The 27,192-nt window shown below is 40.0% G+C and overlaps 2 protein-coding genes across 4 annotated transcripts in view; one reads left to right on the plus strand and one right to left on the minus strand.

The window, feature by feature from the left end:
- TANGO6 (transport and golgi organization 6 homolog) overlaps nt 1-27,192 on the plus strand; it is a 191,800-nt gene that overhangs the window by 16,446 nt on the left and 148,162 nt on the right. For all 3 annotated transcript variants that reach the window (XM_042918981.1, XM_042918982.1, XM_042918980.1), the window contains exons 3-7: nt 2,466-2,582; nt 5,237-5,378; nt 11,184-11,320; nt 14,124-14,286; nt 20,114-20,196. In XM_042918981.1, coding sequence (XP_042774915.1) covers nt 2,466-2,582; nt 5,237-5,378; nt 11,184-11,320; nt 14,124-14,286; nt 20,114-20,196 — 642 coding nt within the window. The remainder of the gene's footprint in view (nt 1-2,465; nt 2,583-5,236; nt 5,379-11,183; nt 11,321-14,123; nt 14,287-20,113; nt 20,197-27,192) is intronic.
- LOC122208777 (ragulator complex protein LAMTOR1-like) lies at nt 14,842-16,062 on the minus strand. Its single transcript, XM_042920217.1, has 3 exons — nt 16,055-16,062; nt 15,596-16,009; nt 14,842-14,899 (listed from the first exon to the last, which is right to left on the minus strand). Exons 1-3 carry the CDS (start codon nt 16,060-16,062, stop codon nt 14,842-14,844), a joined length of 480 nt encoding a protein of 159 aa, XP_042776151.1.

Consider the following 27,192-nt stretch of genomic DNA (forward strand, 5'->3'; position numbering starts at 1 on the left):
TGTATAAAGTACCGAACCCCATCCTCAGTAGTGCTCATCAAAAAGTAATTACTACTAATATCGGTATTAAACTATTCATCTCTCCTTCATTAAGTTCTTGGGAAGATTAAATGAAATGAAATATGTAAAGCACAGGGTATGCTGTATAATTCAAACGCTGTTTGTTGTTATTATTAGCTGTTAGGGGGACGTGGCTGTTTTTTGCTGACATAGTAAGGATTTGGGTACCTGGACGGTAAAGGTGCCGTGGAGGTTACAGAAGCATAAGACATTAACGGAGGAGACAGGACTCCTAAGTGCGACATAGCAGGGATCACTACTCTCCCATGAGAGGACCATCAACATAGGAGCCTTGCCAGAAGAAGCTGTTGAGATACAAATGTATTAAAAGTCAGCGTGGCTCACGTGTGCGGTAATTTGTTAGCGCTGCAGCCAGATTCACAATGCCTGCCCACCTCATTTCTCTCTGTGTCACCCTTCAAACTTATTTCTTTTCTTTTTAAAAAATTTTTTTATCATGTATTTATTTTTGAGAGACAGAAGCAGAGCAGGAGCAGGGGAGGGGCAGAGAGAGAGGGAGACAGAGAATCTGAAGCAGGCTCCAGGCTCCGAGCTGTCAGTACAGGGCCTGATGCGGGGCCTGAACTCACGAGCCGTGAGAACGTGACCTGAGCCGAAATTGGAAGCTCAACAGACTCGGCCACCCGGCTACCCGTATTTTTTTTTTTTTAAGTTTATTTATTTATTTTGAGAGAAAGAGCTTGTGTGAGCAGGGGAGGGGCAGAGAGAGAGCGAGAATCTGCATTGACAGTGCAGAGCCTGATGCGGGGCTTGAACTTATGAGCTGTGAGATCATGACCTGAGCTGAAACCAAGAGTCGGATGCTTAACCGACTGAGCCACCCAGATGCCCCCAAACTTGTTTCTTTTCTGTTTGTTCCCTTCTCTGTTCTCTCTCCTGCATATGTTCATAAACATTTGTCTAAAAGCTATATCATCTGAGCAGTGACCTGAAATTATGAGCTTCCCTGGTGGCTTCCTGTTATGTAGAGCAGTGTGCTGTGCTCTTAGTACAGGGTATGAGTGATGGACGTTGCCATCCGTGCCTGCTGCCTCTACTTCTCTGAGGGGGCTCTGGGCTGCGAGGTCTTGTTACCGCTACTGGGGCTAAGCAGTGCCCCGGAGTGTCGAGCAGGAGGGAGAAAAGGAAAGCACCCGGAAAGGACCAAGTAGGAAGGCGAAAGAGGTTGACAGAAGGGGAAACAGTGGTGTGTTATGAAGCTGGGCAAGTCCCAGCACTAGGAGCTGCTCTAAGCAGTGCCCGTGCTTCAGATTGCTCCCTGGCAATGGGCACGACCCTGACTGCTTCACTGAGTTACCCAAAGGGGACAGCTGGGTTCAAGGGGACCCAACAAATAGAACCCCTCTTTGCTGACCAACTTCTGAACGAATTAAAAGACCATTAATGGAGTCAGTGAAATGAAAACTCAAATTGTCACCGCTATTGCTCCTAAGTGCAAAGGTGGGGATATAGCCTTTTTTTAAATAATTTTTTTAAATTTTATTTCTTTAAAAAAAATTTTTTTTAATGTTTATTTATTTTTGAGACAGAGAACACAGAGCATCAGAAGGGGAGGGGCAGAGAGAAAGGGAGACACAGAATCCAAAGCAGGCTCCAGGCTCTGAGCTGTCAGCACAGAGCCTGACACAGGGCTCGAACTCATAGACTGTGAGATCATGACCTGAGCCGAAGTCGGACCCTCAACTGACTGAGCCACCCAGGCTCCCCTTTTTTTTTTTTTTATTTTAGAGGGAGAGAGAGAGAGCAAGCATGCAAGCCAGGAAGAGGGGCAGAGGGAGAGAGAGAGAATCTTAAGCAAGCTCCCATACTCAGTGCGGAGCCTGACGTGGGGTTCAAGCTCTCGACCCTGAGATCGTGATCTGAGCTGAAATTAAGAGTCAGACTCTCAACCGACTGAGCCACCCAGGTGCCCCAGGGATATGGCTTAGTGTTGGAGACAGTCGGGCTTTCTAACAGTGCATTCCAAAGTTAGACACACTTCCTCCTCACCCATTTGTAAGGACTGCTGGAGGACGGCAGCACCTTCTGCCCTATGGCAAGGCTATGCCTCTGTAAAATGTCCAGCAAGGAGGAGCGGGGCAGAACGTGTACTTACTCCCAAGACACAGAAGAGGAACAAGCTAAGTGGTACATGCCAACACTCACCAATAAGTAAGTTTTTCCAAACTCACCAATAAGTTAGGTGCCCAAGATCTCCTGCCCAGAGGTGAGTGAGGGGATGGAGAGAGGGCCAGGAGAGTTTCAGTATTGTAACTTCCTCCATGTGGAAGGGAGTCAAGAGGGGAAAGAAGCCTACCCTCCTCTCCTCTCCTCGGTGTTTTTGTACAGTATTGTAAAGCATTACCTTCTATTGCCTGCTAAAGCTCAGTTCGTGTTTCCTTTAGGTTTTAACGGAAGAGGAAAGAACCTTTTCTAGGGAGGCCTTGAGAGACATCTTGGATCAAGCGTATCAACCCTTAGCAGTCCGAGAATTACTTATCCTCCAGGGAGGACCACCCCAGGTATTCAGACTTGGGGACTCTTGTGGGTGAATCGTTAATGATAATGTGCAGAATGTTGTCTTCTCTTGGGCAATGCACTAATCTAGTTGAGTCTTATTTCATTTTCTAGAGCAATCAGTGATTTTTGTAAAACTAAGTTACCATAACCCTTAGGGTAATTTTTTTTGAGAGAGTGAGTGTGCGTGTGCATGAGTGGTACACATGAGCACATGAGTGGTGGAGGGTGGAGTAGAGAAAGAGGGAGGGAGAGAGAGAGAATCTTAAGCAGGCTCCACGCCCAGCACAGAGCCCATCGTGGGACCCTGAGAACATGACGTGAGCTGACATCAAGAGCCAGAAGCTTAACTGACTGTGCCCCAGTTTTTTTTTTAAGATTCTACTTTCGTGTAATCTTTATACCCAACATGGGGCTTGAAACTACAACCCCAAGATCAAGAGTCACATGCTGTAACTGAGCCAGCCAGGTACTCTGCCCCTTGGGATAATTTGTAAGCATTTTTCTGTTAATGGAACGATGGCCACTCTTCTCAGGAATGTGGTCATTTTATTTATTTATTTATTTATTTATTTATTTATTTAAAAATTGTTTTTGACTGGAATATGGCAATTTTATTTAACATATATTTTATTCATTCTGAAACTGGAACTCTTTTTTTTTTTTTTCCCCAAAAAAATTTTTTTTTGTTTTTTTAAGTAGGCTTCATGCCCAGTGCAGAGCATGCCCAGCGCAGAGCCTAATGTGGGGTTCGAACCCATGACCCCAAAACCAAGACCTGAGCCAAGATCAAGAGTTGGATGTTTAACTGACTGAGGCACCCAGGAACCCTAGAACTCTTTTTTTTTTTTTTTTTTTGGGAGGATGGGGGCTGTTTGACAGTACGTTTTTCTGGTAGAAGTATTTTGACATCTTATTATTTGTTTATTTTTTATTTTTTTTTATTTTTTTTTTACAGTTTCTTTTGAGAGAGAGATAGAGTAGGAGCAGAGGAGGGGCAGAGAGAGAAGGAGAGAGAAGATCCCAGGCAGGCTCCTTACCGTCAGTATGAAGCCCGATGTGGGGCTCAAACTCACGAATTGCGAGATCATGACCTGAGCTGAAGCCAAGAGTCAGACTCTTAACCAACTGAGCCACCCAGGCGCCCCTGACATCTTATTCTTTGAATGGAATATCTGTAGTCAAGAAATTCAAATTAGGGCTATTATTGGGACTAATTTTACCTCCTTTGTTTGAAAAACATAATAGTATATATCCTGCTAGGCATAAGATAGTTCCTTTTTTCCTTAAAAATAATTATTTTCTGAAATGTTTTAATCTGATAATGTAGATGGAGTAACCATTTAGCAATACGTTTAGTTTTGGATGTAGGTGAGTAAAGAGTGAGGAGCCAAGGGAATTAGTGGTAGGTCAGGAACTAGCTGAAGCTGGGTACAAAGATACTCTTTGATGAAGTCATTTTCATCTCATCCCTAGAATGTTACTGCCGCCTCCTGTTGGGCCCCTCTGGCCTCACGCTCTGCTTCTCTGCATGACTCCACAGTTTGCCAGATAAAACCAAATGCATTATAAGAGCGTGGCAAAAAGCCAAGGCTCTGGTGGTCAGCCTACTGGGATTCAACCCCAGCATGCAGTTGTGTGAATTAGTGAATGTTTCCATCCCTCGGTTTCCTTACTGATTGGATAGTAACTCCTTGCAAGTCTCTTTTGAGATTATGTAGCAAGTATTTAACATAGCACCTGGCAAATCATAACACTCTCAATAAGTGGTAATTATTAGTCCTCCTTAAATAAAAGAGGACAGGCTAGTTAGGGTTAAATGTGTCTGTCACTAATTTTTATGTTCACATAGTTCAGTGCCATGGTTGACAGCAACATAGTTGACATTCTAGATCCAAAACAAGACCCCCAAGTCCATTGGGTTCATGGTGGCTCCGCAGAGCTCTCCAAAAGGAGTGCTTGAAGAAATTCAACTCTTTTTTGAAACTGCTGTGCCACAGAGTCGGAGTAGCTGAGACCGTGGAGGCAAGGACTAGCATGTCCTCATACTGTCATGAACTATACTCCTGGTGGTGAGTAATGTTCATAGGACTCTTATATGGAGGCCAAATTTGATTGGAAGGACTGCATTCAGAGACTGGTTATGTTAATTCTAAAAGAAATAAGTGTATATGTTTATATTATATACGTATTTTAAAGTTTATTTATTTTGAGGTGGGGGAAGGGTAGAGAGACAGGAGAGGGAGAATCCCAAGCAGGCTCCTTGCTGTTGGTGCAGAGCCTGATGTGAGCCTCGATCTCATAAACTGTGAGATCATGACCTGAGCCGAAATTAAGAGTCAGATGCTTAACCAACTGAGCCACCCAGGTAGCCCTCTAAAATCTGTATTTTATTCATTTGTGTGTTTGTGTATTTCTGAGTTTGCAATTTCACTTGTTATTTCATGGGAAGTTTCATGGCATTTCTACTTTCCTAGAAGGTGATGCTGAAGAAGATTTTGTAGAAGAGAGTCTTTTTGGAAAAAAATGTTGCTCTTCAGAAGTCTCTTTATCACATTGTTTATTGTCAGTATGACTCAGTATATATTTATATATTTTAATAATTTCTACATGTCTTGTCTATTTCACTGACATTCAATTCATACTTTCCCATTTTCAGTCCTGCACAGATGAAAAGACACAAGTTAGGTGTCGGGCCCCAGCTTGGCTTCGGCGTCTATGTGGGCAGCTGCTCTCCGAAAGGTTGATGAAACCCAGTGGTGTTCAGGCAGTAGTCCGGGGCATTCTGGAAGGAGCAGGTGGTAAGAAATAAAATGCTTCTGTTACTTTGGTATCCAGTTTCCTTTGAGTCAGGGTGAGTTATTGGTCTTTAGCATTGGACTATAAAACCTGATTCAGACTGAGATGCCTTTGTAGAGACTAAAGAGGTTAGATTTGGAGATTAAACCTTAATGAGCTTCTTTATCACAGAAACTCATTTTCTTGCCATTTTTCTAAAACAGACTATTTCTCTAAAACAGACTGTTCACATTCTTGAATAATATTGTTGGCTGTTTCAAATAACTTATAATATCAGGGGAAAATATTGTGCAGAACGTTAAAGTAAAACCCAAAAGCAAATGTGAAATTCTCCATGGGAGAGGGCTTTGTGCCAGGGTGCTATGAGTACTTCACCTCAGGACTTAAAATCCAAGACAGTTCTCTGTAGCTGGAAAGACCTTACGGAAGTTTACTGTGGGATGAAGTTGTAGATTATTTCCCCATTTATATTCTCTAAGTCCTCATGAATAGAAAAATGTTGATTATCATGCTAAGCATGGTAGTAGTTTTTAATTTATATATTGAAAAAAAATTTTTAACAGTTTATTTATTTTGAGAGAGAGAGAGCATGCACGAGCAGAGGAGGGGCAGAGAGAGAGGAGAGAGAGAATCCTAAACAGGCTCCATACTGCCAGTGCAGAACCCAACTTGGGGTTCGATCTCACGAATTGTGAGATCAAGACCTGAGACGAAATCAAGAGTCGGATGCTTAACTGACTGACCTAGACACCCTATATTTATTTTATTTTATTTTTTAAATGTTTATTTATTTTTGAGACAGAGACAGAGCATGAACGGGGGAGGGTCAGAGAGAGGGAGACACAGAATCTGAAGCAGGCTCCAGGCTCCGAGCTGTCAGCACAGAGCCCGACGTGGGGCTCGAACTCACAGACCGCGAGATCATGACCTGAGCTGAAGTTGTACACTCAACCGACTGAGCCACCCAGGCGCCCCAGGCACCCTATATTTTTAAATACATAGTTTAAAGAGTCAAATTGGTCTACAAGGCTAATGGAGAAAAATAGCAGTCAGTCCTTGGGAACATTCCTGTCCATTTCCCTGCCTCAGAAGCAAGCATTTTGACTTCTTTTAGTGAGTTTGTTCTGGTCTTTACCATTAAGGTGTTTGCAGAACCTTTTTAATGTTTGAGTTTTAGGCTTCATCTATCAACTTCTCACCATGTGTGGAAGAGGATTTTGTTCTCTTTCAAAACCCTACCACCACCACCCCCAGGCACACTATTATCTCCTAAATATTCATGTCTTAATTTTGGTGAGATCAATAGTTGGGGTTTGTATTCTTCTAACTATGTTATTACTATTTACAGCTGAGCTCTGTGGTATGCCATGACTACTTTTCTTTTTAAATTTTTTAATTTTAGTTTTTTCGAGAGAGAGTGCACACACATGCACATGGGGAGGGACAGAGGGAGAGGGAGGGAGAGATTCTTAAGCAGGCTCCACGCCTAGCATGGAGCCCTACGAGGGGCTCGATCTCACCACCATGAGATCATGACCTGAGCCAAAATAAAGAGTAGGACACTTAACCAACTGAGCCACCCAGGCACCCCACTACTTTTCTTTTTTACACAACTTTTGTACTTCTTGCAGTTAAATACCATTTTTGTTTGTCTGCTTAGTGTTTCATGTATGTCTCACTAATCTGTTTTCAAATTCCCTTCCAGTTGTGTAAGTCTCCTTTCAAGATGTTCAAATACACCTGATATTCTATTGGTTTGATCTTCTTGGAGACATCTCTCTCTGAGTCTTCTCTAATCTGGACTAGTTATCTTTCACATAGCAGACATGCTAGGATCTCCCTCCACCTTTATCCTGGTGATTCCTTTGCCTTTCTTTTGTGCTTAGTCCCTTATCTCGCGTATCCCATGCACATTTGTTTCCTATCGCTGATGTGGCAATTTACCACACACTTAGTGTCTTTTTGATGGAAATGACATTTAAGCTGAACCCTGAAGACTGAGTAGGACTTTATTAAAGAGTGAGATGGGGCGCCTGGGTGGCTTGGTCGGTTAAGCGTCCGACTTCGGCTCAGGTCATGATCTCACGGTCCGTGAGTTCGAGCCCCACGTCGGGCTCTGTGCTGACAGCTCAGAGCCTGGAGCCTGTTTCAGATTCTGTGTCTCCCTTTCTCTCTGCTCCTCCCCTGTTCGTGCTCTGTCTCTCTCTGTCTCAAAAATAAATAAACGTTAAAAAAAAATTTTTTTTTTAAAAAGTGAGAGAAGAGTAACAGGCGGAGAGAATAGCACATATGAAGAAACTGGTATAAGAAAAAGCATAGTGTTTTTGAGGAGGCTTCAGTGTGGGTAGAGCATTGATCTTTATTCTGAGTGCAACGAGAAACCATTGGAAGGTTTTACAAAGGAGAGAGGCATGATCAAATCTACATTTTAGATGTATTGTGAAGAATGGGATGGGTAAGAGCAGAACAAGGGAGATCAGGTAAGAAGTGTCATCTGAGAGATCGCGGTGGCTTGGATCAATGCAGTGGCAGTAGAAATGGAGAGAAATGAATGACTGTAAGAGGTATTTATGAAGTAGCATTGCCGGAACTTAATGAAGGACTGGATGTGTGAGGAGGGAAGAAGAGAGACAGAAGAATCCGTCTCGACATTGCATTTCTGGTATGGTAAATGTACGTTGGTCCTGTCAGACAAAGGTGAGGTCAGAGTGGTTGGCAGACATTGATAGATGTGGTCTAGAGTGCCTGTAATGTTGCCTCTCCAGTTCTGCTGGCATTGGCTTCTAGGGGCAATGAAGTGAAAAATTATCAGTTACCTGTGAGAAGTTGCCACACGCAAATAGGTCCTTGCATCCTTTTTTCCAAAGAAAAGTTCGAGTTCACCCAAGGCCATGCAAATTGGAGAGCTGCTCTAAGACACTTAGAACCCTATTTTTGCCATGAGCTTTTTCCCCCTCTACTTATGCTTGTATATATTTTTTGTTATCTATTTAAATCTTGTTTCTTCTCAAAACCGATTTGAAGCAGTTTATATTTACTCACACATTTGCCATTTCTGATGTTCTTCATTTCTTTGTGTAGATCCGAATTTTAATTCAAATTTCCTTCTGCCTGAAGAACTTTAGCATTTTTTGTAGTGCAGATCTGCTGACAGTGAATTCCTGAAAAAGTCTTTATTTCATCTTCCTTTTTGAAAATGTTTTTGGTGTCATCATTGTCTCTATGTTCTTTATATGATATATCTTTTTTCCTCTGGTTGCTTTTAAGCTTTTTCTCCTTGTCACTGGTTTTTAGATATTTGATTACGATATTCCTTGGTGTGGGTGATTTTTATCATGTTTCTTCTGCTTCGTGTTTCTTGGGCTTATTAGAGGTGAGAATTTATAGTTTTCATCATATTTGGAAGTTTCTCAGACATTTTCTTCCAATATATTTTTCTATCCTCTCTTCTCTTTTTTTCTTTTTAACTTTTTTTAAAAGTAAACTCTAACCCCTAACATGGAGCTTAAACTCATGACCCCAGAGATTAAGAGTCACATGCTGTACTAACTGAGCCAACCAGGTGGCCCTCTTTTTGGAATTTGAGTTATACCTAATATTATACTATAATGTGTCCTACAAGTTACTGATGCTCTATTTTTTCTTTTTTGTTTTTTTTGTTTGTTTTTGTTTTTCAGTTTTCTTTCTGTGTAATTTTGGTTAATTTCTATTGCTTTGTGTTCAGCTTTACTGATATTTTCTTTTGTAGGGTCTAATCTGCTGTTAATCCCATCCAGTGAGTTTTTCATTACAGATATTTTCTTTCTTTTTTTTTTTTTTTTTTAAGTTTATTCATTCTGAGAGAGAGAGAGAGTACAGGTAAGGGCAGAGAGAGAGGAGAGAGAGAATCCCAATCAGGCTCTGCACTGTGCTGTTAGCACAGAGCCCAGCATGGGGCTTGAATCCACGAACCGTGAGTTCATGACCTGAGCCAAAATCAAGAGTTGGAGGCTTAACCGAATGAGCCACCCAGGCACCCCGTATTTTCTTTTTAATTAATAGAGGTTCAATATTAGTCTTTTTAAATATCTTCCATTTATTTCATCATCATGATCATTCTTTGCCTTTTTGAAAATAGGGAATGCATTTATACTAGCTGTTTTAGTGTTTTTGTTTCCTAATGTTGTCATCTCTGTTTTAATGGGTCTGTTTCTATGATAGGTCCTCCGATTATGGTTCATACTTTCTTGCTTCTTTGCAGGCCTGCTAATTTTTTATTATTGAGATGTTATTCACATACCATAAATACACTTTTTTAAAGAGTACATGTCAGTGTTTTTTAGTATATTCACAAAGTTGTACAATCATTATGAAAATATAATTCCAAAACATTTGCACCATCTTCCTCCCCACAAAACCTTATGCTCATTAGTAATCACTCCCCATTCTTTCCTCCTCCAGCCCCTTGTAAGCACTGATCTAGTTTCTGTCTCAGTGGATCTGCCTATTTTGGATATTTCATCCAAATGGAATCATGCAATATGTGCTCTTTTTTGTTGGACTTCTTTCAGTTAGCATAACATTTTTGAGGTTTATCCATATTGTAGCATGAACAGTCTTTTATTCCTTTTTATGGCTGAATAATATTCCATTGTATGCATATGCCTGGAAATTCTTGAATGGATATTGGAAATTTATTTTATATTGTTGGTTGCTAGATATTGTTGTATTTCTTTGTTAGGCTTTATGCTGGGATGCAGTTGATTTTCTTAGAATCAGTTTGATCCTTTTGATCCTGGCTTTTAAGCTTTGTTACTGTGGGTCTAGAGTAGCCTTTAATCTGAAGTAATTTGGCCGCACTCCTGAGGCATAACCATTCTGAGATTTTTCTTGATGCTCTGCATATTTGGAGGCCTTTCCATGCTCACTAGTGGGAATGATATTATACAGAAAGAAAAGAAAACTGAAAAAAAAAACAAACAAAAAAAACCCAAAAATAGAGCATCAGCCCTGTGTGAACTCAAGGGATTTTCCCCCTACTTCTTATTGGTGGTTCTTGCCCCAGCCTTGTTTTGTTTTGTTTTGTTTTGTTTTGTTTTGTTTTTTGCACATATGCATAGGTTATAGTCTGCCAAAGGTTTGAAAGAGGACTCCTGTGCAGATCTTTGGAGCTCTCTTTTTACATACCTCCCTTCTGGTATTTTATCCTGAAAATTCTACCTGCCTTGGCCTTCCTAAACTAGGGACTCTAAACTAGGTTTCTTTAACTCAAGATGCCAGACTTTGTTTCGGCTCTGCCTTCCTGTACTGAGGCCTTAAAATTTTCTCTAGATAGTAAGCTAGGGTATTCATGGGGCTCACCTTGTTTGTTTTTTTCTCTTAGGGGTCAGTGTCCTGGGTCGCCTGTTGTCCAGTGTCTGAAAAACCGTTGTTTATATATTTTGTCCAGTTTTCCAATAATTTAAGGTGGTAAGGTAAATCTGGTACCTGTTACTGCATAGCTTTGGTTTAAAGCAGTTTTATTGACATGCTGCATATAAAGAGACATCATATCATCATCATCAAATAATAATAATAAAAGTAATAAGCACTGAGAGGAAACTAGTATTCAAATTATGTGGACAATAACATTACCGTGATTAAGCTGCTACTTTTTCCTCTTAACTTTGCAGAAACCAACATCGAAAGGAAAATGCAGAGGGGTAGATTATCTTATGAAAGAAATAAACAGTTTTCAGTAGAGAAAAAACACGTTTACGCCAGAATTTTAAGGACCACATATGGGGAACTAGTAATGACTTTTTGACATCTCTGTCCATCTCTGACAGCTGGGGCGGCTGGCGGGAGTGATGCAGAGGCAATGGCTGCTGACTGGAAGAAGTGTGACTTGATTGCAAAGATCCTGGCCTCTTGTCCCCAGCAGTCTCTTTCACCAGAGGATTACTATAGAGATATCTGCCCCCAGGTAAACAGTTTTGTTTCTTTTCACTGTTTGAGGATTATCTGCTTATTCATGGAAATGACATTTAATGTTTCTCTAACGTGGAGGTGAAAGCAATGTAATATTTAAGTTTATTGTTCAGTGAGGGGCCTTGCTTTTTTTTTTTTAATGTTGATTTATTTATTTTGAGAGAGAAAGAGAATGAGTGGGGGGAGAGGGGCAGAGGGAGAGAATCTTAAGCAGGGCTCCATGCTCAGCACAGAGCCCGACATGGGGCTCGATCATAACCTGGGATCATGACCTGAGCCGAAATCAAGAGTCGGACACTCAAGGGACTGAGCCACCCAGGCGCCCCATCTAATGTGGAGGTGAAAGAAATATAATATTTAAGTTTATTGTTCAGTGAGGAGCCTTGTGAATTAAGTGAATAAACACCTGTGAAAGAGACCCACCTAATTGTTAGGTTTAAGAACGCCTCACCATTGTTAAATGAGTAGTTCAGCTTGCTCTCAGAGCTGGAATATGAAACTAAAATTTCATTGTGTTCATTATCTTTTCTGTGTGGTTTTAGTTTAAAAAAAAAAACTGGTATTAAGTAAACACGGTAAATTAACATGGTATACAGTTTAAAAAGCACATAAGAGTAAACAGAAAAACAAATCTTCTTCTCATCTCTGTTTTCTAGTCCCTCAGAGGTAGTCACTCTTACCAATTTCTTGTTTATTTTTCAGTGATATTCTGTGTATTAATGTATATACAATTATGTGTCTATGTACGTATATATATTCTAATTTTTATCCAAATGATAACATGCTACACGTAGTTTTTCATTTTGCTTCTTTTTAAAAAAATTTTTTTTAACGTTTTTTATTCATTTTTTTTGAGAGAGAGAGAGACAGAGCGCAAGCAGGTAAGGGGCAGAGAGAGAGAGAGGGAGACACAGAATCCGAAGCAGCCTCCAGGCTCTGAGCTGTCAGCACAGATCCGATGGGGGGCTTGAACCCACAAACTGCGAGATCAAGACTTAAGCTGAAGTCAGACGCTTAATCTACTGAGCCACCCAGGCACCCCTTCGTTTTGCTTCTTAACATTGTACCTTGGAGAGGGGCACCTAGGTGGCTCAGTCGGTTAGGCATCTGACTTCAGCTCAGGTCATGATCTGTCAGTTCATGGGTTTGAGCCCCACATTGGGGTCTCTGTTGTCAGCACAGAGTCTCCTTCAGATCCTCTGTCTCCCTCTCTCTCTGTCCCTCCCCTGCTCTTGCAAGCGCTAGCACTCTCTCTCTCTCTCAAAAATGAATAAACATTAAACAAAATTAAAAACAAAACACCCCCAATGTACTTAGGAGATAATTTCCTACTGAGTTGCCTCATTCTGTTCATGGGTACATAGTATTTCACCATATTAATGTACCATAATTTATTTAACCAGCCTCCTATTAATGGACGTTGAGTTGTTTCCATTCTTTTGCTGCTACCAACCATGCTACAGTTAATATCTATAGATTTTTTACACATGCAAATATTGCCATAGGAAAAATCCCTAAAATTGAAATGATTGGTTCAAAGGTTATGTGCATTTAAATTTTTGACTGATATTGTTTATGTATCTGTTTTCCCACACCTTTGCTTAACCAATGTGTTACAAGAATTTCCTTTTTTTTGCTAATCTTATATATGGAAAATGTGGAAGGAGTTTGCTTAATCAGTATTCCCCACACCTTTTGGAGTGAAGGTCATTCAGTTGTTACACTTATCTTAAGGGTTCTCATGGGTAGGCATGCATGAGAACAAAATATCACAATGCAAAGATCTTATATTGAAAAATACTAAATATAAATCTTCCTACAGAAAAAAGTTAGCATTTGCAATGATGAGTAAGTATTTTCTGAATCTAGTAGTTACAGTTTTGGTTCATAACAAAACGATGAAACAAGTCACAGGTTTCACGCGTGCTGAGTCTCTCTCTGGAACTGTCAAAGGTCACATACAATTTTTGGACAGAAGATACTCCTGTCTGCAAAAAAGTGCAAGACTCACTTTTAAGTCAGGAAGAGAAATGCACGTTTTATTGGCTGTTTATACTAGGGTGAACCACTTATAGGCACAGGAGATCTATGTTTATCTTTGAGAATAAAATAGACTCCTTTCTGGGATAGTTCAGGCATGACAGGCTCTTCAGATCCTAAATATATTTTTATGCCTCGATCCAGAAATTTCATTTGGTCATGCTACTTATAATAGCAAAAAAAAATTTTTTTTTAAGTTTTTTCTTTTAATTCCAGTATAGTTAACATACAGTGTTATAGTAGTTTTAGGTGTACTCTGATAACAAAATTTTGAGAGAAAACTCAATGTCTGGATATTAGGGAATAATTTAATAAATTCTTACATACAGCTTCAATATAATATTTTTGAGGAATTTACAATATGAGAAGATTTCAACAATATGTAAAACTGAATATTAAGTGAGGCCTTAATAATTAAAAAGAAAAAAATTATACAGAAATATCCCGGCAAAGTATCCCGGCATAAATGTTTTAGTGATTTAGGATGATTTTTCTTCCTAAAACTTTATTTTGTAAATTTTCTATAATGAACATCTATTTTATAAATTTGATAACATTATTTAGTAGAAGCATGGCCTCTTCGGTTCTCACACCGCTGATACTGGGTTGTTAAATTAAAAAAAAAAAAAATTCTGTCGAATCAGTATTATTGCAGTAAGTTTGTTTTTTGGCTTAAAGAAATACCGCTTTCTCTTTATTTAAATGTAATAGTCCTTGCAAAGAGTCTTGTATTTACCTTTATGTGCTTTTTCTTGTAGATTCTAGATTTATTTCACTTTCAAGATAAATTGACAGCGCGACAGTTTCAGAGAGTTGCCACCACTACCTTTATAACCATGTCGAGAGAACGCCCACAATTGGCTTCGAAGTATTTGCTTGAACCGGTGCTAGCCCCCCTCCATCGATGTTTAAACACCGCAGGTAAAGGGGGAAGTCTGGTGGCTGTGTTCCTCTCAGGGATCTTCCTCAGTGTTTCAGATTTCAGTGACTGAAGTCTGTCATACTTCATTGTCTCCAGTTTTGCTTTCTTTTCTCCCCAACTTTTTACTTTGAAAGATCCGCCTCATGTAAATTCCAAGAAAAGTACCTTGAAGCACCCCTGTACGCTTTACCTGGATTGCCCAGCTGCTCATATTCTGGCCACATTCGCTTTTATCTTTCTCTCTTTTTATAACATGTACATCAGCGCTTGTTAGTTGCAGACGTCATTTGATATACAGACTTGATTCAAATTTCTCTAATTGTCTCAAGAATTTCCTTTGTAGTTATTTTTTCGTTTAAGTCTAGATTCTAGTGAAGACTCCTGCATTGCATTTACTTATATCTTTTTAGTTTCCATTAATGTAGAATAGTTCCCTAGCCTTTTGTTTGTTTTTCACCATGATGTTTTTTTCCCCAGATGAATACACTTCCTTTATCAAGAGTGACAAGCTGAAACAAAACCGTGAAACCCCAAACATGTAAAAACCCAAGGTGTTAGAAGGACAAACTCAGTTCATTCAAATTCAGGCTCATCTGGACCCTGGTCACAAACCTTAGTGAGGTGCATGTGAACACCAAGTTAGGGAGAGGACAGGAGTGAGGCCAAGAGAAAGGGTGTGAAGGGGGCCCCCATAGGTTCCCTAGGGATCACCCTCAAAGTGGTACCTCCACCCTCCCAGAGATAGTGAAGACCTACCGGGCCCTAACCTTTTGAGCACCCCAACCCCTGGCCAGGGTGTTTAAGGCCAGTCCCAAATGATTCTACCCTCCCTTGCTCCATCCTCACTTGCTCAGGCTTTCAACCTCACTCTTCTCCTCCTCTATACTTTTCTCTGTGAATAGTAGTAAGTTAGGGTATTGTTGGAGTCACAGTGAGGCTGGGGGCCAAGGGAGACAGGGTGGAGACGAGGTGAAGAGAGGAGAAAAAGGTCTGTCCAAGGATCCCTCTCTTCATGGGATGCCAAAGTGTACATCCAGCTCCTCCTTTAAAAAAAAAATGTTTCTTTAATGTTTATTTATTTTGAGAGAGAGAGAGAGCGTGAGCAGGGGAGGGGCAGAGAGAGGGAGAGAGAGAATCCCAAGCAGGCTCCGTTAGTTCACAGGCCGACTCGGGGCTCAAACCCACAAACCGTGAGATCATGACCTGAACTGAAATAAAGAGTCGGATGCTCAACTGACTGAGCCCCCCAGGCGCCCCCCAGCTCCTCTTTTGCAACCACTCAGATCTGAGAAAGTGCACTGTAGGCACCAGCAGCTGTAAGTCGGAGAAGGGTTGGGCTCGCCGGCCGGCACTCGGTGGGGCTGGCTGGTGTGAGAGGACAGCGGCAGCTGCGTTTTCCCGCGGGTCAGGCTGCTGCTCAGCACAGCCAGGTGGGCGCTGAACTGCCTGCCAGCTCCATGTGCTGGTGCCGCTGTTCGCCTTGGGAGGCCCTGGGAGCCCTCAGCAGGCTCGGTGACGTTGCCGGCTGTGTTAGCCGGGACGGACGAGAGCGGGGCCTGCTCGTCAGTGTGAGCGGAAGGCAGGCTGTGGGAACTGGGTTCAGCTCCGTCGAGGGCTTGGGCAGGGGGGCTGCTAGGGTCCAGCAGCAGCTTCCGCTCCTCTCTGTCCTGGTCCCAGTCCTTGTTCTCGCTGCTGTAGCGGCACCCCAGGGCTGGGGTCAGGCTGGGCGCTCAGACCACGCCGAGGAGGGAAGGCATCCATCCTTACCATGGCATTTTTGAAGAGCCTCGGTAACAAAACGTTGTGCAATTTGTATTTGTCTAATTGTTTCCTCATGATTAGATCCAGGGTAAACATTTCAGCAGCAATATTCCATAGGATGACTATTTTTTCTCAGTCTCCATTAGATTAGGGGGCACACGTAATCAGTTTATCCCATTCTGGTGATATTAAATTTGATCATTTCATTAGTAGCCTGATTTCTCCATTGTTAACATATCTTTCTCTGTAATTAATAAGTAATCTGTGGGATGATAGTCTGAGACTGTGTGCCCTGTTTCCTGTTAAGTCTTTCATGCTGTGGTTTGTTATCCATTGATGATTCTTGCCAGTAAAATGGTTACTTTCTTTGTTATTTTAATTTGTTAGGTTGCTATTCTTCTATAAAGAAGAGCTTTTCTTTCTCCTTGCCTCATCTCTTTTTTTAAGTTTTTTTTTTTTTTTAAGATTTTATTCAGTGAGTTACCCAACATTCTTGTCATTCATTTTTTTAAAAATATTTATTTATTTATTTTGAGAGACAGTGCATGCACAAGAGCAGGGGTGGGGCAGAGAGAGGGAGAGAGAGAATCCCAAGCAGGCTCTGCGCTGTCACTGCAAACCAGCGAGATCATGACCTGGGCCAAAGTCCAGAGTTGGCCACTTAACCGACTGAGCCACCCAGCCTCCCCTCTTATCATTCATTTTGATGCTCAGATTTTCCCGTATTTGGCTGGTGGGTTTAGTTCTGTTTTAATGTCTTAGAAGATTGACATTGCACCAACTCATCACCTGCCTTAGTATGTTTTTATACTTGACTGAATTTTTCCCCCACAGTTTACTGAATTTAATGCTTGGATGCAGAATATTATTTCAACATTCTTTGTTAAAAAAAACAAACAAACAAACAAAACAAAAAACCTTTCTAGATAGTAGTTCCAAGGTTTTAAATGAAGAAAAAGTTTGATGTTATGGTTAAACCAAATTTAGTTCTATGTAGACTTTTTTAAGAAGTCATCTGTAGTAAACATTTCCTGGGTGTGTGTAGTGGGGGTGAGGTGGGCAGGGATAAAGAAAGTCTAATTTTTGTGCATAGTAAAACTTCACCAAATTGAACCTGGTGAAGTGAAATTTTTGATTATTCAGGTGTGATAAACGTTATATATATATATATATACATATATACATGTATACATATGTATACATGTATGTGTGTGTATATATATATATATATATATATATATATATATATATATATAGGTGTCCATGGATCGGCCTGAACTAAACATGGTATTTGAGTAAATAGTTTAAATTTCTTTACATATTTGATAGAAACCTAGTCTAGATCCAGTATATGCTTCAAAAAATCGCTCAAGGGGTGCCTCAGTCAGTTGAGTGTCCAACCCTTGATTTCGGCTCAGGTCATGATCCCAGGGTTGTGGGATTGAGTCCTGCCTTGCGCTCTGCACTAAGTGCGAGGCCTGCTTGGGATTCTCTCTCTGTCTCCCTTTGTCCCTCTCCCCCACTTGCGTGCTCTCTCTCTAATTTCATGTATTAAGAGTATACCTCATTACTAATCTATTCTCTTGTCTAATACCTAATCTATGAATTAGGTATTGTAGTCTGAGGCAGTGGTCCTCATAGTGTGGCCCCAGGACCAGCAACATCAGCATCACCTGGTAATTTATTGGAAATGCAACTTCTTGGGCTCTCCTCAGACCTACTGAATCAGAAATGCTGGTGTGGGTCCCAACAATCTGTGTTTTAACAGGCCCTTCTGGGTAATTCAGGTGTGTGTTCAAGTTTGAACACTGGTCTAAGAGCACTGTTCTTAGGGTAACTAGATCCATTCCATTTGTGGATCAATTATTATTGTCCTGGACATTGTTCATTCCTATTGGACATCTATTTGCCAGACATTTCTTCATATGTTAGGTTATATTCGTAACACCAGCTACATGTTTTGCATTGACAGTGTCCGGATAACAAAAAGGGTGTATGATAGTCTGACTGGTTTTATATAGACAGCCCCATCATTGCCACTGGGGGAAAAAAAAAGCCTAAAATACAGGCTTTCTTATTTTGTTTTTCATATTGTATCACATTTTTAAGACTATGTGACAATTATGATAAATTACCATATTTTATCAATTCTAAGGTGCACATGTTTTTAACATAAAAAAGCTTTAATTTTGGGGGGTCTTCTGGCTGGCTCAGTCAGTAGAGCATCCAACTCTTGATCCCAGGGCTGTGAGTTCAAGCCCCACATTGGGCATGGAGCCTACTTAAAAAACAAACAAAAAAAACCCCAAAACAAAAAACGTGAATTTTGGAAATATTTTTCACATTTTAACAATTCTGGTATCGAGATGTATCTCACAATTATTGTTGGCCAGGTAGCAATCATGGCATTATCTGTGCCTGCAAATGAGCATTAAAACTCATAGAATGGATGTCAGTGACTTAGGAAAAAACTGTGAAGACAACAGTAGAGTGGTGACCTTTTTTTTTTTTTTTTTAAGAAAATGTTTGTATTTATTTTTGAGAGAGAGAGAGAGACAGAACATGAGCCGGGGAGAGGCAGAGAGAGAAGGAGACACAGAATCTGAAGCTGTCAGCACACAGCCTGATGTGAGGCTTGAACCCATGAACCATGAGAACATGACCTGAGCCGAAGTCAGACACCTAACTGACTGAGCCACCCAGGTTCCCCTAGAGTGGTGAACTTTTAAGAAATTTCACATCAGGGACACTTGGGTGGCTCAGTTGGTTAAGCGTCCAACTCTTGGTTTCAGCTCAGATCATGATCTCACGGTTGGTGAGTTCAAGCCCCCACACTGGGATCTGTGCTGTCAGCACAGAACCTGCTTAGGATTCTCTCTTTCTCCCCTCTCTCTGCCCCTCCCCAACTCATTCTTTCAAAAATAAATACAGTTTAAAAAAAAAAAGAGGGGCGCCTGGGTGGCTCAGTCGGTTAAGCGTCCGACTTCGGCTCAGGTCATGATCTCGCGGTCCGTGAGTTTGAGCCCCGCGTCGGGCTCTGTCTGTGCTGACAGCCCAGAGCCTGGAGCCTGTTTCAGATTCTGTGCCTCCCTCTCTCTCTGACCCTCCCCCGTTCATGCTCTGTCTCTCTCTGTCTCAAAAATAAATAAACGTTAAAAAAAAAAAATTAAAAAAAAAAAGAAATTTCACATCACCTACATTCTTGGTGGCACAGAGTTCAGTATATTATGGCAATATGTGGATATCAGTAATGGTGTCGAAATGTTTCAGAAGAGTTGGACTTTTTAAATGTGAAGTGTTCAGAATTTCTTATTCTGTTTATCCCAATTATATAGCTTATATAAGGAATGATATTTAATAAAATTGTATGTCTAAATAAATCTAAAAGAGCTCTCAATACTTTTTTTATTAAGTTTTTAAATCTTAATTCCATATAGCTAACATGCAGTATTGTATTAGTTTTGGGTGTACAAGTACTGATTGAACAATTCTATACATTATTCAGTGCTGATCACGATAAGTGTACTGTTTAATCACCATCACCTATTTCACACATTCCCCACTGACCTCCCCTCTTTTAATCCTTTTTATAAAATCTATTTTAAAACTTTTTTTTAACATTTTATTTTTGAGTAACCTGTACACACAACACAGGGCTTGCCAAACTCACAACCCAAAGATCAAGAGTCCTATGCTCCACCAACTGAGCTAGCCAGGCACCCTGTTTTCATCTCCACGTAACCATTGACTGTCATTTTCATTTAATTTGATCCCTAATTTTTCATTCATTAAATTTACAAGTAAAATTTCAAGTCATAATGTTTCATAAGTTATTGGCTTTCTTCTTTCTTGTGATATATAAAATAACAACGAATGTTTATAATCATTGGCATCATAGATTTCATGAAATACTGTGTTTGGTGTTGTATTGTACATTGGTAATCATGTTGAATCTCTAATTGTAGGTGTTACTTACAGAACTATCTAGCAACACTTTCTTCCTTAAGTCCTGAGCTCTATTCAATGAGGCACTGAATATGGGTAATTTTGTTTTTTGTTCTCTAGAGATTCCAGAGAGTGACATGGCTCCAGGGACCATTTTGGTAACAGAAGAGGAACTTAATAGATGTATTGAGGATGTATTTAAGGTTGGTAATTTGAGTCACTAATGTTTCTAGATAACATTTACACATAGTCTTTTAAAATAGTTTTGCCTTTCTGGGGTGCCTGGGTGTCTCAGTTGGTTAAGCCTCCAACTTCGGCCCAGGTCATGATCTGGCAGTTTGTGGGTTTGAGCCCCGCGTCAGGCTCTGTGCTGACAGCTCAGATCCTGGAGCCTGCTTCAGATTCTGTGTCTCCCTCTCTCCCTACCCCTCCACTGCTCACACTCTGTCTCTCTGTGTCTCTCAAAAATAATAAATAAACATTAAAAAAATGTTAATTCCAAACTATCATGATTTTTTCACTTTGAAAACTGGAAAATATAAGCTGTTAGTAAAAAAGCTGATACGTTTTGAAACTGTCAATTTCATCATTTACTCTGAATGTTAAACAGTTTAGATTCTCTAACTGGCACATACCACTGATGAAAGCATGTCTTTTGAAGAAATTGACAGTGGCATTTGCAGTGCTATAGGCTTCCAAAAGTGTATGAGAATATTGAGTCTACTTTATATCTTTCTAAAGTAATCACCGTCATATACAAGTAAGTCTGAATAAGTGAATCTTGCAAATGACTACCTAAATATATTACTGAAAGTGAAAAAAAAATGTATGTTCTCTATGATTACAGTCTTATAAATATATATGAAACATATATTTTTAGACAAAAAATGAAATCCATTGCGTTAGGGCCAGATGGAGCTGGGATAAATATTCTTTAAGGTTTATTTCAATAAATTTATAATAGTATTTTACTATGAAAAATATCCACGCTAGTAAATAGCTTTCAAAATTATTTGCCATGTAAAAAGGTCCAGCTGCTTTGGAAAATAATTTGGCAGTTCCTCAAAACATTAAACATGGAATTACTATTTGACACAGTAATTCCATTCTTAGGTATATACCTAAGAGAAATGAGAACATGTTCAGACAAAAATCTGTGCACAAATGTTCATCACGGCATTATTCATAATAGCCCAAACGTGGAAGTCACCCAAATGTTTATCAACTGATAAATAGATACACAAATGTGATATATGCATATAATGGAATATTTTTTAGCCATAAAAATGAATGAAGTATGGACACATTTAACGCAAACACAACGCAAACATTTAAAAGTAACAAATTTTAAACTTTAATAGAAACCAGAAAAAAAAGACCACACATTGTATGATTCCATTTATGTAGAATATTAAGACTGGGCAAGTTCATAGAGACAGAAAGTAGATTAGCGGTTGCTAGGGGCTGGAGCTGGGGAGTTAGGAGTGTCTGCTAATGGGTATGGGATTTCTCTGTGAGGTAAGGAAAATGTTTTGGAATTAGACAGTGGTGATAGTTATACAGTCTTGTGAATATACTAAAAGCCACTTGTACATTTTAAGAGTGAATTTTTTTTAATGTTTGTTTATTTTTGAGAGAGAGACAGAGTATGAGCAGGGGAGGGGCAGAGAGAGAGGGAGACACAGAGGTTCTAAGCTCTGAGCTGTGAGCACAGAGCCTGATGTGGGGCTTGAACTCACGAACCATGAGATCATGACCTGAGCTGAAGTTGGATGCTTAACCGACTGAGCCACCCAGACACCCCTTAAGAATGAATTTTATGGCATGTAAATTACTTATCAATAATTTTAAAAATTATACTCCACATTTCTCATTTCTTTTCTATGGCAATAAGTTAAGCATTTTAGAGAAAGTGTTTAGTTTTTTATGAAATAATTCAAACAGGTAAAAAATGCAGAGTAAAACACTCATGTACCCACCACTCAGCTTAAGAAATTAAACATTACCAGTTCAGTTGAAATCTTCTATCTACCTATCCCTGGTCACATTGCCATGGCTTCCCATCTAAAGGTACATTGTGGTTTTAGTTAACAGTTAGTTCTCTTATTACTAGTGAGTTGAACATCTTTTTGTGTTCTAGGTTTATTCATATTTTTTCTTCTGTAAATTGCCTATTCACGTTTTGTCCGTTTTAAAAATTGCCTCTTCAAAATTTTTTTCGAATAAATCTTTTTTTTTAAGTTTATTTATTTTGAGAGAGACAGAGGCAGCATGAGTCAGAGAGAGGCAGAGAGAGAGGGAGAGAGAATTACAAGTTAGCTCCACACTGCCAGCGCAGAGCCCCACTCAGGGCTCAGACCACAAATCCACGAGATCATGATCTGAGCCGAAACCAAGAGTTGGATGCTTAACTGACTGAGCCACCAGGGCGCCTCTAGAATAAATCTTTTTTTATAAGACAACTTTATTGAGATATACTTTACAGACCATAAAATAATGTTTTAAGTATGCAAGTCAATGATTTTTAGTAAGTTTACAGAGTTGTGAAACTAATACATTACAATTTTAGAACATCTCCATTACCCTAAAAAGGTCCCTGTGCCTATTTATAGTCACTCCTTGTTCCCACCCTTAGCCCCAGGCAACCACTAATCTGTCTACCTCTGTGGATTTGCCTTTATGGCTGTTTCATGGGAAGGAACCATGCAACATGTGATCTTCTGTGGCGGACTTCTCTCTCTTAGTATGTTTTGTGTGTGTGTGTGGGGAGGTGTTTCCATGTTTTGTTTTTTTTCAAAGTAATCACTTTGCCCAACATGGGGCTCGAACTCATGACCCTGAGATCAAGAGTCACGGACTGTTGATCAAGTGTACTGACTGGGCCAGCCAGGCACCCTCTCTTAGCATAATGTTTCGGAGGTTTATCCAGGTTGTTGCATATATCAATATTTTGTCCCTTTTAATTGTTAAGTAATATTCCATGGTATGAATATACCACATTTGGTTTATTTGTTCATCAGTTGATGGACATTTGGATGTAAAGTAGATCTTTCTTCAAACAGCTTTGTGAGTTGTAATTCACATACTATACAGTTTACCCATTTAAAGTGTGCAAATCAGGGCACCTGTCTGGCGCAGTCAGTAGAGCATGCACCTCTTGATCTTGGGAGTTCAAGTTCAAGTGCCACACTGATTGTGGAGCTTACCTTAAAAAAAAAAAAAAAGCATGCATATCAATGGCTTTTTAGCATAATCTAAGGCTTGCATATTAGAAGTATATTCTAATACTTCATTACCCAAAAAGAAATCCCACACTATACCCAAAACCCTTTACCACTCTTTTTTCCATTCTCCCTACTCCTAACCCCTCCAACCTCCAACCCGAGTCAACCACTAATCTACTTTCTCTTTCTATAGATTTGCCTATTCTGGACATAGCATATAAATGGAATTATACACTATATGGTCTTTTGTGATTGGCTTCTTTTACTTAGCATGATGTTTTTAAGGTTTATATTAAGCACAAAGCAGGACCTAATTTTTTTTTTTAAGATTTCTTTTATTTTTTAGTAATCTCTATACCCAACATGGGGCTCAAACTCACAACCCCAAGATCAAAAGTTGCATGCTCTACTGACTGAGCCAATCAGATGCCCCAAGACTTGATTTATTTTTATTGCCGAATAATATCCTATTGTAGATATAGACTCTATTTTGTAATCCATTCATCCTTTGATATATATTTGGGTTGTTTTTACATTTTAGCTATTATGATTAATGCTGCTATGGACATTTGTGTACAAGTCTTTGTGCATACATATGTTTTCATTTTCCTGGGTATATACCTAAGAGTAGAATTGCTAGAGGGGCGCCTGGGTGGTTCAGTCAGTTAAGCGGCCGACTTCGGCTCAGGTCATGATCTCGCGGTCCGTGAGTTTGAGCCCCGCATCAGCCTCTGTGCTGACAGCTCGGAGCCTGGAGCCTGCTTCGGATTCTGTGTCTCCCTCTCTCTCTGCCCCTAACCCACTCGCATTCTGTGTCTGTCTCTCTCAAAAATAAATAAACATTAAAAAAAAAAAAAAAAAAAAGAGTAGAATTGCTAGATCTTATGGTAACCCTGTGTTTAACCATTTGAAGAACTGCCAAAGTGGCTGCACCAGTTTACATTCCTACTAGCAGTATGTGACGGTGTAGAGTAAACCTTAAGTCGTATTCTTTCAGATAAGAAGGCAGATGATTGGGGGGGGGGGGGGTGTGGTTGTTCTTGTTTTGTTTTTGCCTCAGCAAAGTGTTATTGATTTAAGTAATCTCTACACCCAACATGAGGCTCAAACTCAAGACCCCAAGAATGAGAGTCACACAGTCTTCCAACTGAGCCAGCCAGGTGTCCCTGTTTTCTTTTGTTTTAAACTTAATGTATGATATTCATGATTTGTAGGTATAAAATTCACGCTTAAAAATTCAAAACTCGTTCTGTTCAACACTCAACTTTTTACTAAAGTAAGCTGTTTCATTTAATTTCACTATTAAAAAAAGGGACCTGGCATACAAATATAGCATCAGATTGTTTATAGATAAAACCTAACTTAGTGACTATAATGCTGTTTTTTTTTTTTAATGCCTCATTTAGAGACTTATGAAAAGAAAGTTTTTATATCCTGTTCTACATATTCATAGGTAAGGACATTTTTGATTGTAGAAAAATAAGAAATTATATAGAGCAGTGTAGAAAGCAAATGTTCTGAATTAGAGAACAAAGCCCAGCTAACTCTCAGAAAGGTTGTCTTCAGTCACACACCATCTGAGGAATATCATGATGAAAACTGTTAAATGGTGGGTGTGGAATGTCAGAAAGACTTGAAAGTGGTGTCAGGGGTAGAACTTAATTGTGACTACACTCTGGTACAAACCCCTCATAGTATTTCTGGGAAGTAAAAAAAAAAAAATTGCTTTTAGAGGAAAAAGAAAGCAAATCAGCTTCTTTCTGGCGAGTGAATTAGCGTCTAAAAAATGGAGAGATCCAGAAACAGTGAATCCTGCCATTGTTCCTATTCTTGCTCCCCAAAAAAGGGGGAGGGAAAAAAACCCTCCTAATTTGGTGAACAGTTTGGTGAATTTAAAACCTCCTGGAGAGGCAAGCAAAACATTAGTTGGCTGTAAACACTTGATTATGCACAAAAGATTGGGGCGGTTATGAAAGCAGGAAGGGGTGCGGAAGGGTAATTATTCTCCCTACAAGGTTTTGGCAGCTCAGCTGCACTGGGAAAACAGAGGAAATGTGTATGTTGGGGGGAAATGGTAAACACTGTGTAAAGTTTAGCAACAAAGGCTGTGTTGTCTTTATTAACTTTCTGCTAATACTAAATTACAGAGCACAGCTCAAAGGCAGGAAACAAGGAAAACATCTGGGATAGTTGAATGATCCAGCAGCTCACTGGGTAGCAAGAGGGTACAAGAGGGTGTTTAATTTTAGAGAGGCATTTGGGAACATGTCCAGCTCTGGTTTTCTCTCTCTTTTTCTTTTCTTTTTAACAGATTCACTGGGATATAATTCACATACGCCACAATTCACACATTTAAAGTGTTCAACTCAGTGCTTTTAGTGTAGTCACAGGGTTGTGCAACCATCACCACAAATCTGACTTTAGAAAATTATTGTCCCCCTAAAAGGACCCCATACCCATTACCCATCCCCATCCCCATTCACTCTCCCTTTTCCCAATTTTATTTTATTTATTTATTTAAAAAAATTTTTAATGTTTCTTTATTTTTGAGAGACAGAGACAGAGACAGAGCGTGAGTGGAGGAGGGGCAGAGAGAGAGGGAGACAGAATCTGAGGTAGGCTCCAGGCTCCGAGCTGTCAGCGCAGAGTCTGACTCAGGGCTTGAACCCACAAACCACGAGATCATGACCTGAGCCAAAGTTGGATGCTTTACTGACTGAGCCACGCAGGTGCCCCTCCCTTCTCCCAATTAAAAAAAAAAAAAAAGTTTATTTATTTATTTTGAGAGAGAGCACGTGTGAGTGGGGGACAGGCAGAGAATGAGGGAGAGAGAGAGAATCCCAAGCTGATGGCGCAGAGCCTGATGTGGGGCTTGAACCCATGAACTGTGAGATCACAACCTGAGCCCAAGTCAAGAGTGAGACATTTAGCTGATTGAGCCACCCAGGCACCCTCCCTTCTTCTAATTTTGTCCCCAAACCTTAGGCAACCACTAAAATGGACTTGCTGTCTCTGTAGACTTGCCTATTATGGATATTTCATATAAGTGGACTTATGTAATATGTGGTCTTTTGTAGCTGACTTTTCACCAGCAGGATGTTTTTAGGATTCATCCATGTTGCATAGAGCAGTATTTCATTCTGCCTAACGGTGTTCTATTCTAGGGATATATTGCATTTTGTCAGTTGATGGGAATTTTTGTTGTTTCCACATTTTGGCTGTTGTGAACAATGCTGCTACAGACATTCATGTACAAGTTTTTGTGTGGACATGTGTTTTCATTTCTCTTGGGTATATAGCTAGGAGTGAAATCGTTGGACTTTATGATGACATTGTGTTCAACTTTTAGGGGTACTGTCAGACTATTTTCCAAAGTGGCAGCACCATTTACATTCCCATCAGCAGAGTGTGAGAATTCCAGTTTATCCTCTCTGGCCAACACTACCACTACCATTTCTCTTTCTCCTCCTCCTCCTCCTCCTTCTCCTCCTCCTCCTCCTCCTCCTCCTCTCCCTGCCCTCCCCTTTTCCTCCATTATTATAGCCTTGCTGGTGGGAGTATCTTATTATGGGTTTGCTCTTCACCCATTTTTATTTTTATTTATTTTTTTTAAAGATTTTATTTTTAAGTAATCTCTATACCCAACATGGTGCTGAAACTCACCCTGAGATCAAGGGTCACATGCTCTGCCTACCAATGGCTCTCCCCAAAGAAATTCTTCCTCAGCAGTCTCCTCTTGGTCTCCGCACATTTGTTCCTTCTCTACTCTCTTTCTGAATGGAAAGTTTTTATAGTCCTGCTCTCGTTTTAGTCTGGTATCTTCTGTTGGAGTTTTAAGTCTATTTTATCTTAGTGTTTCAGTTGATGTTTCCAACTGAATGTCCTGTGTCACCTGTATCATAATAGGTGCCCATCTGGCTGCCATCTTGATACCTAGCTGCAGAGCCCCTTAGTTCCTCAGAGCCAATTTCCTCT

Source organism: Panthera leo, chromosome E2 (genome assembly GCF_018350215.1).
Source record: "Panthera leo isolate Ple1 chromosome E2, P.leo_Ple1_pat1.1, whole genome shotgun sequence".
Classification (NCBI taxonomy): Eukaryota; Metazoa; Chordata; class Mammalia; order Carnivora; family Felidae; genus Panthera; species Panthera leo.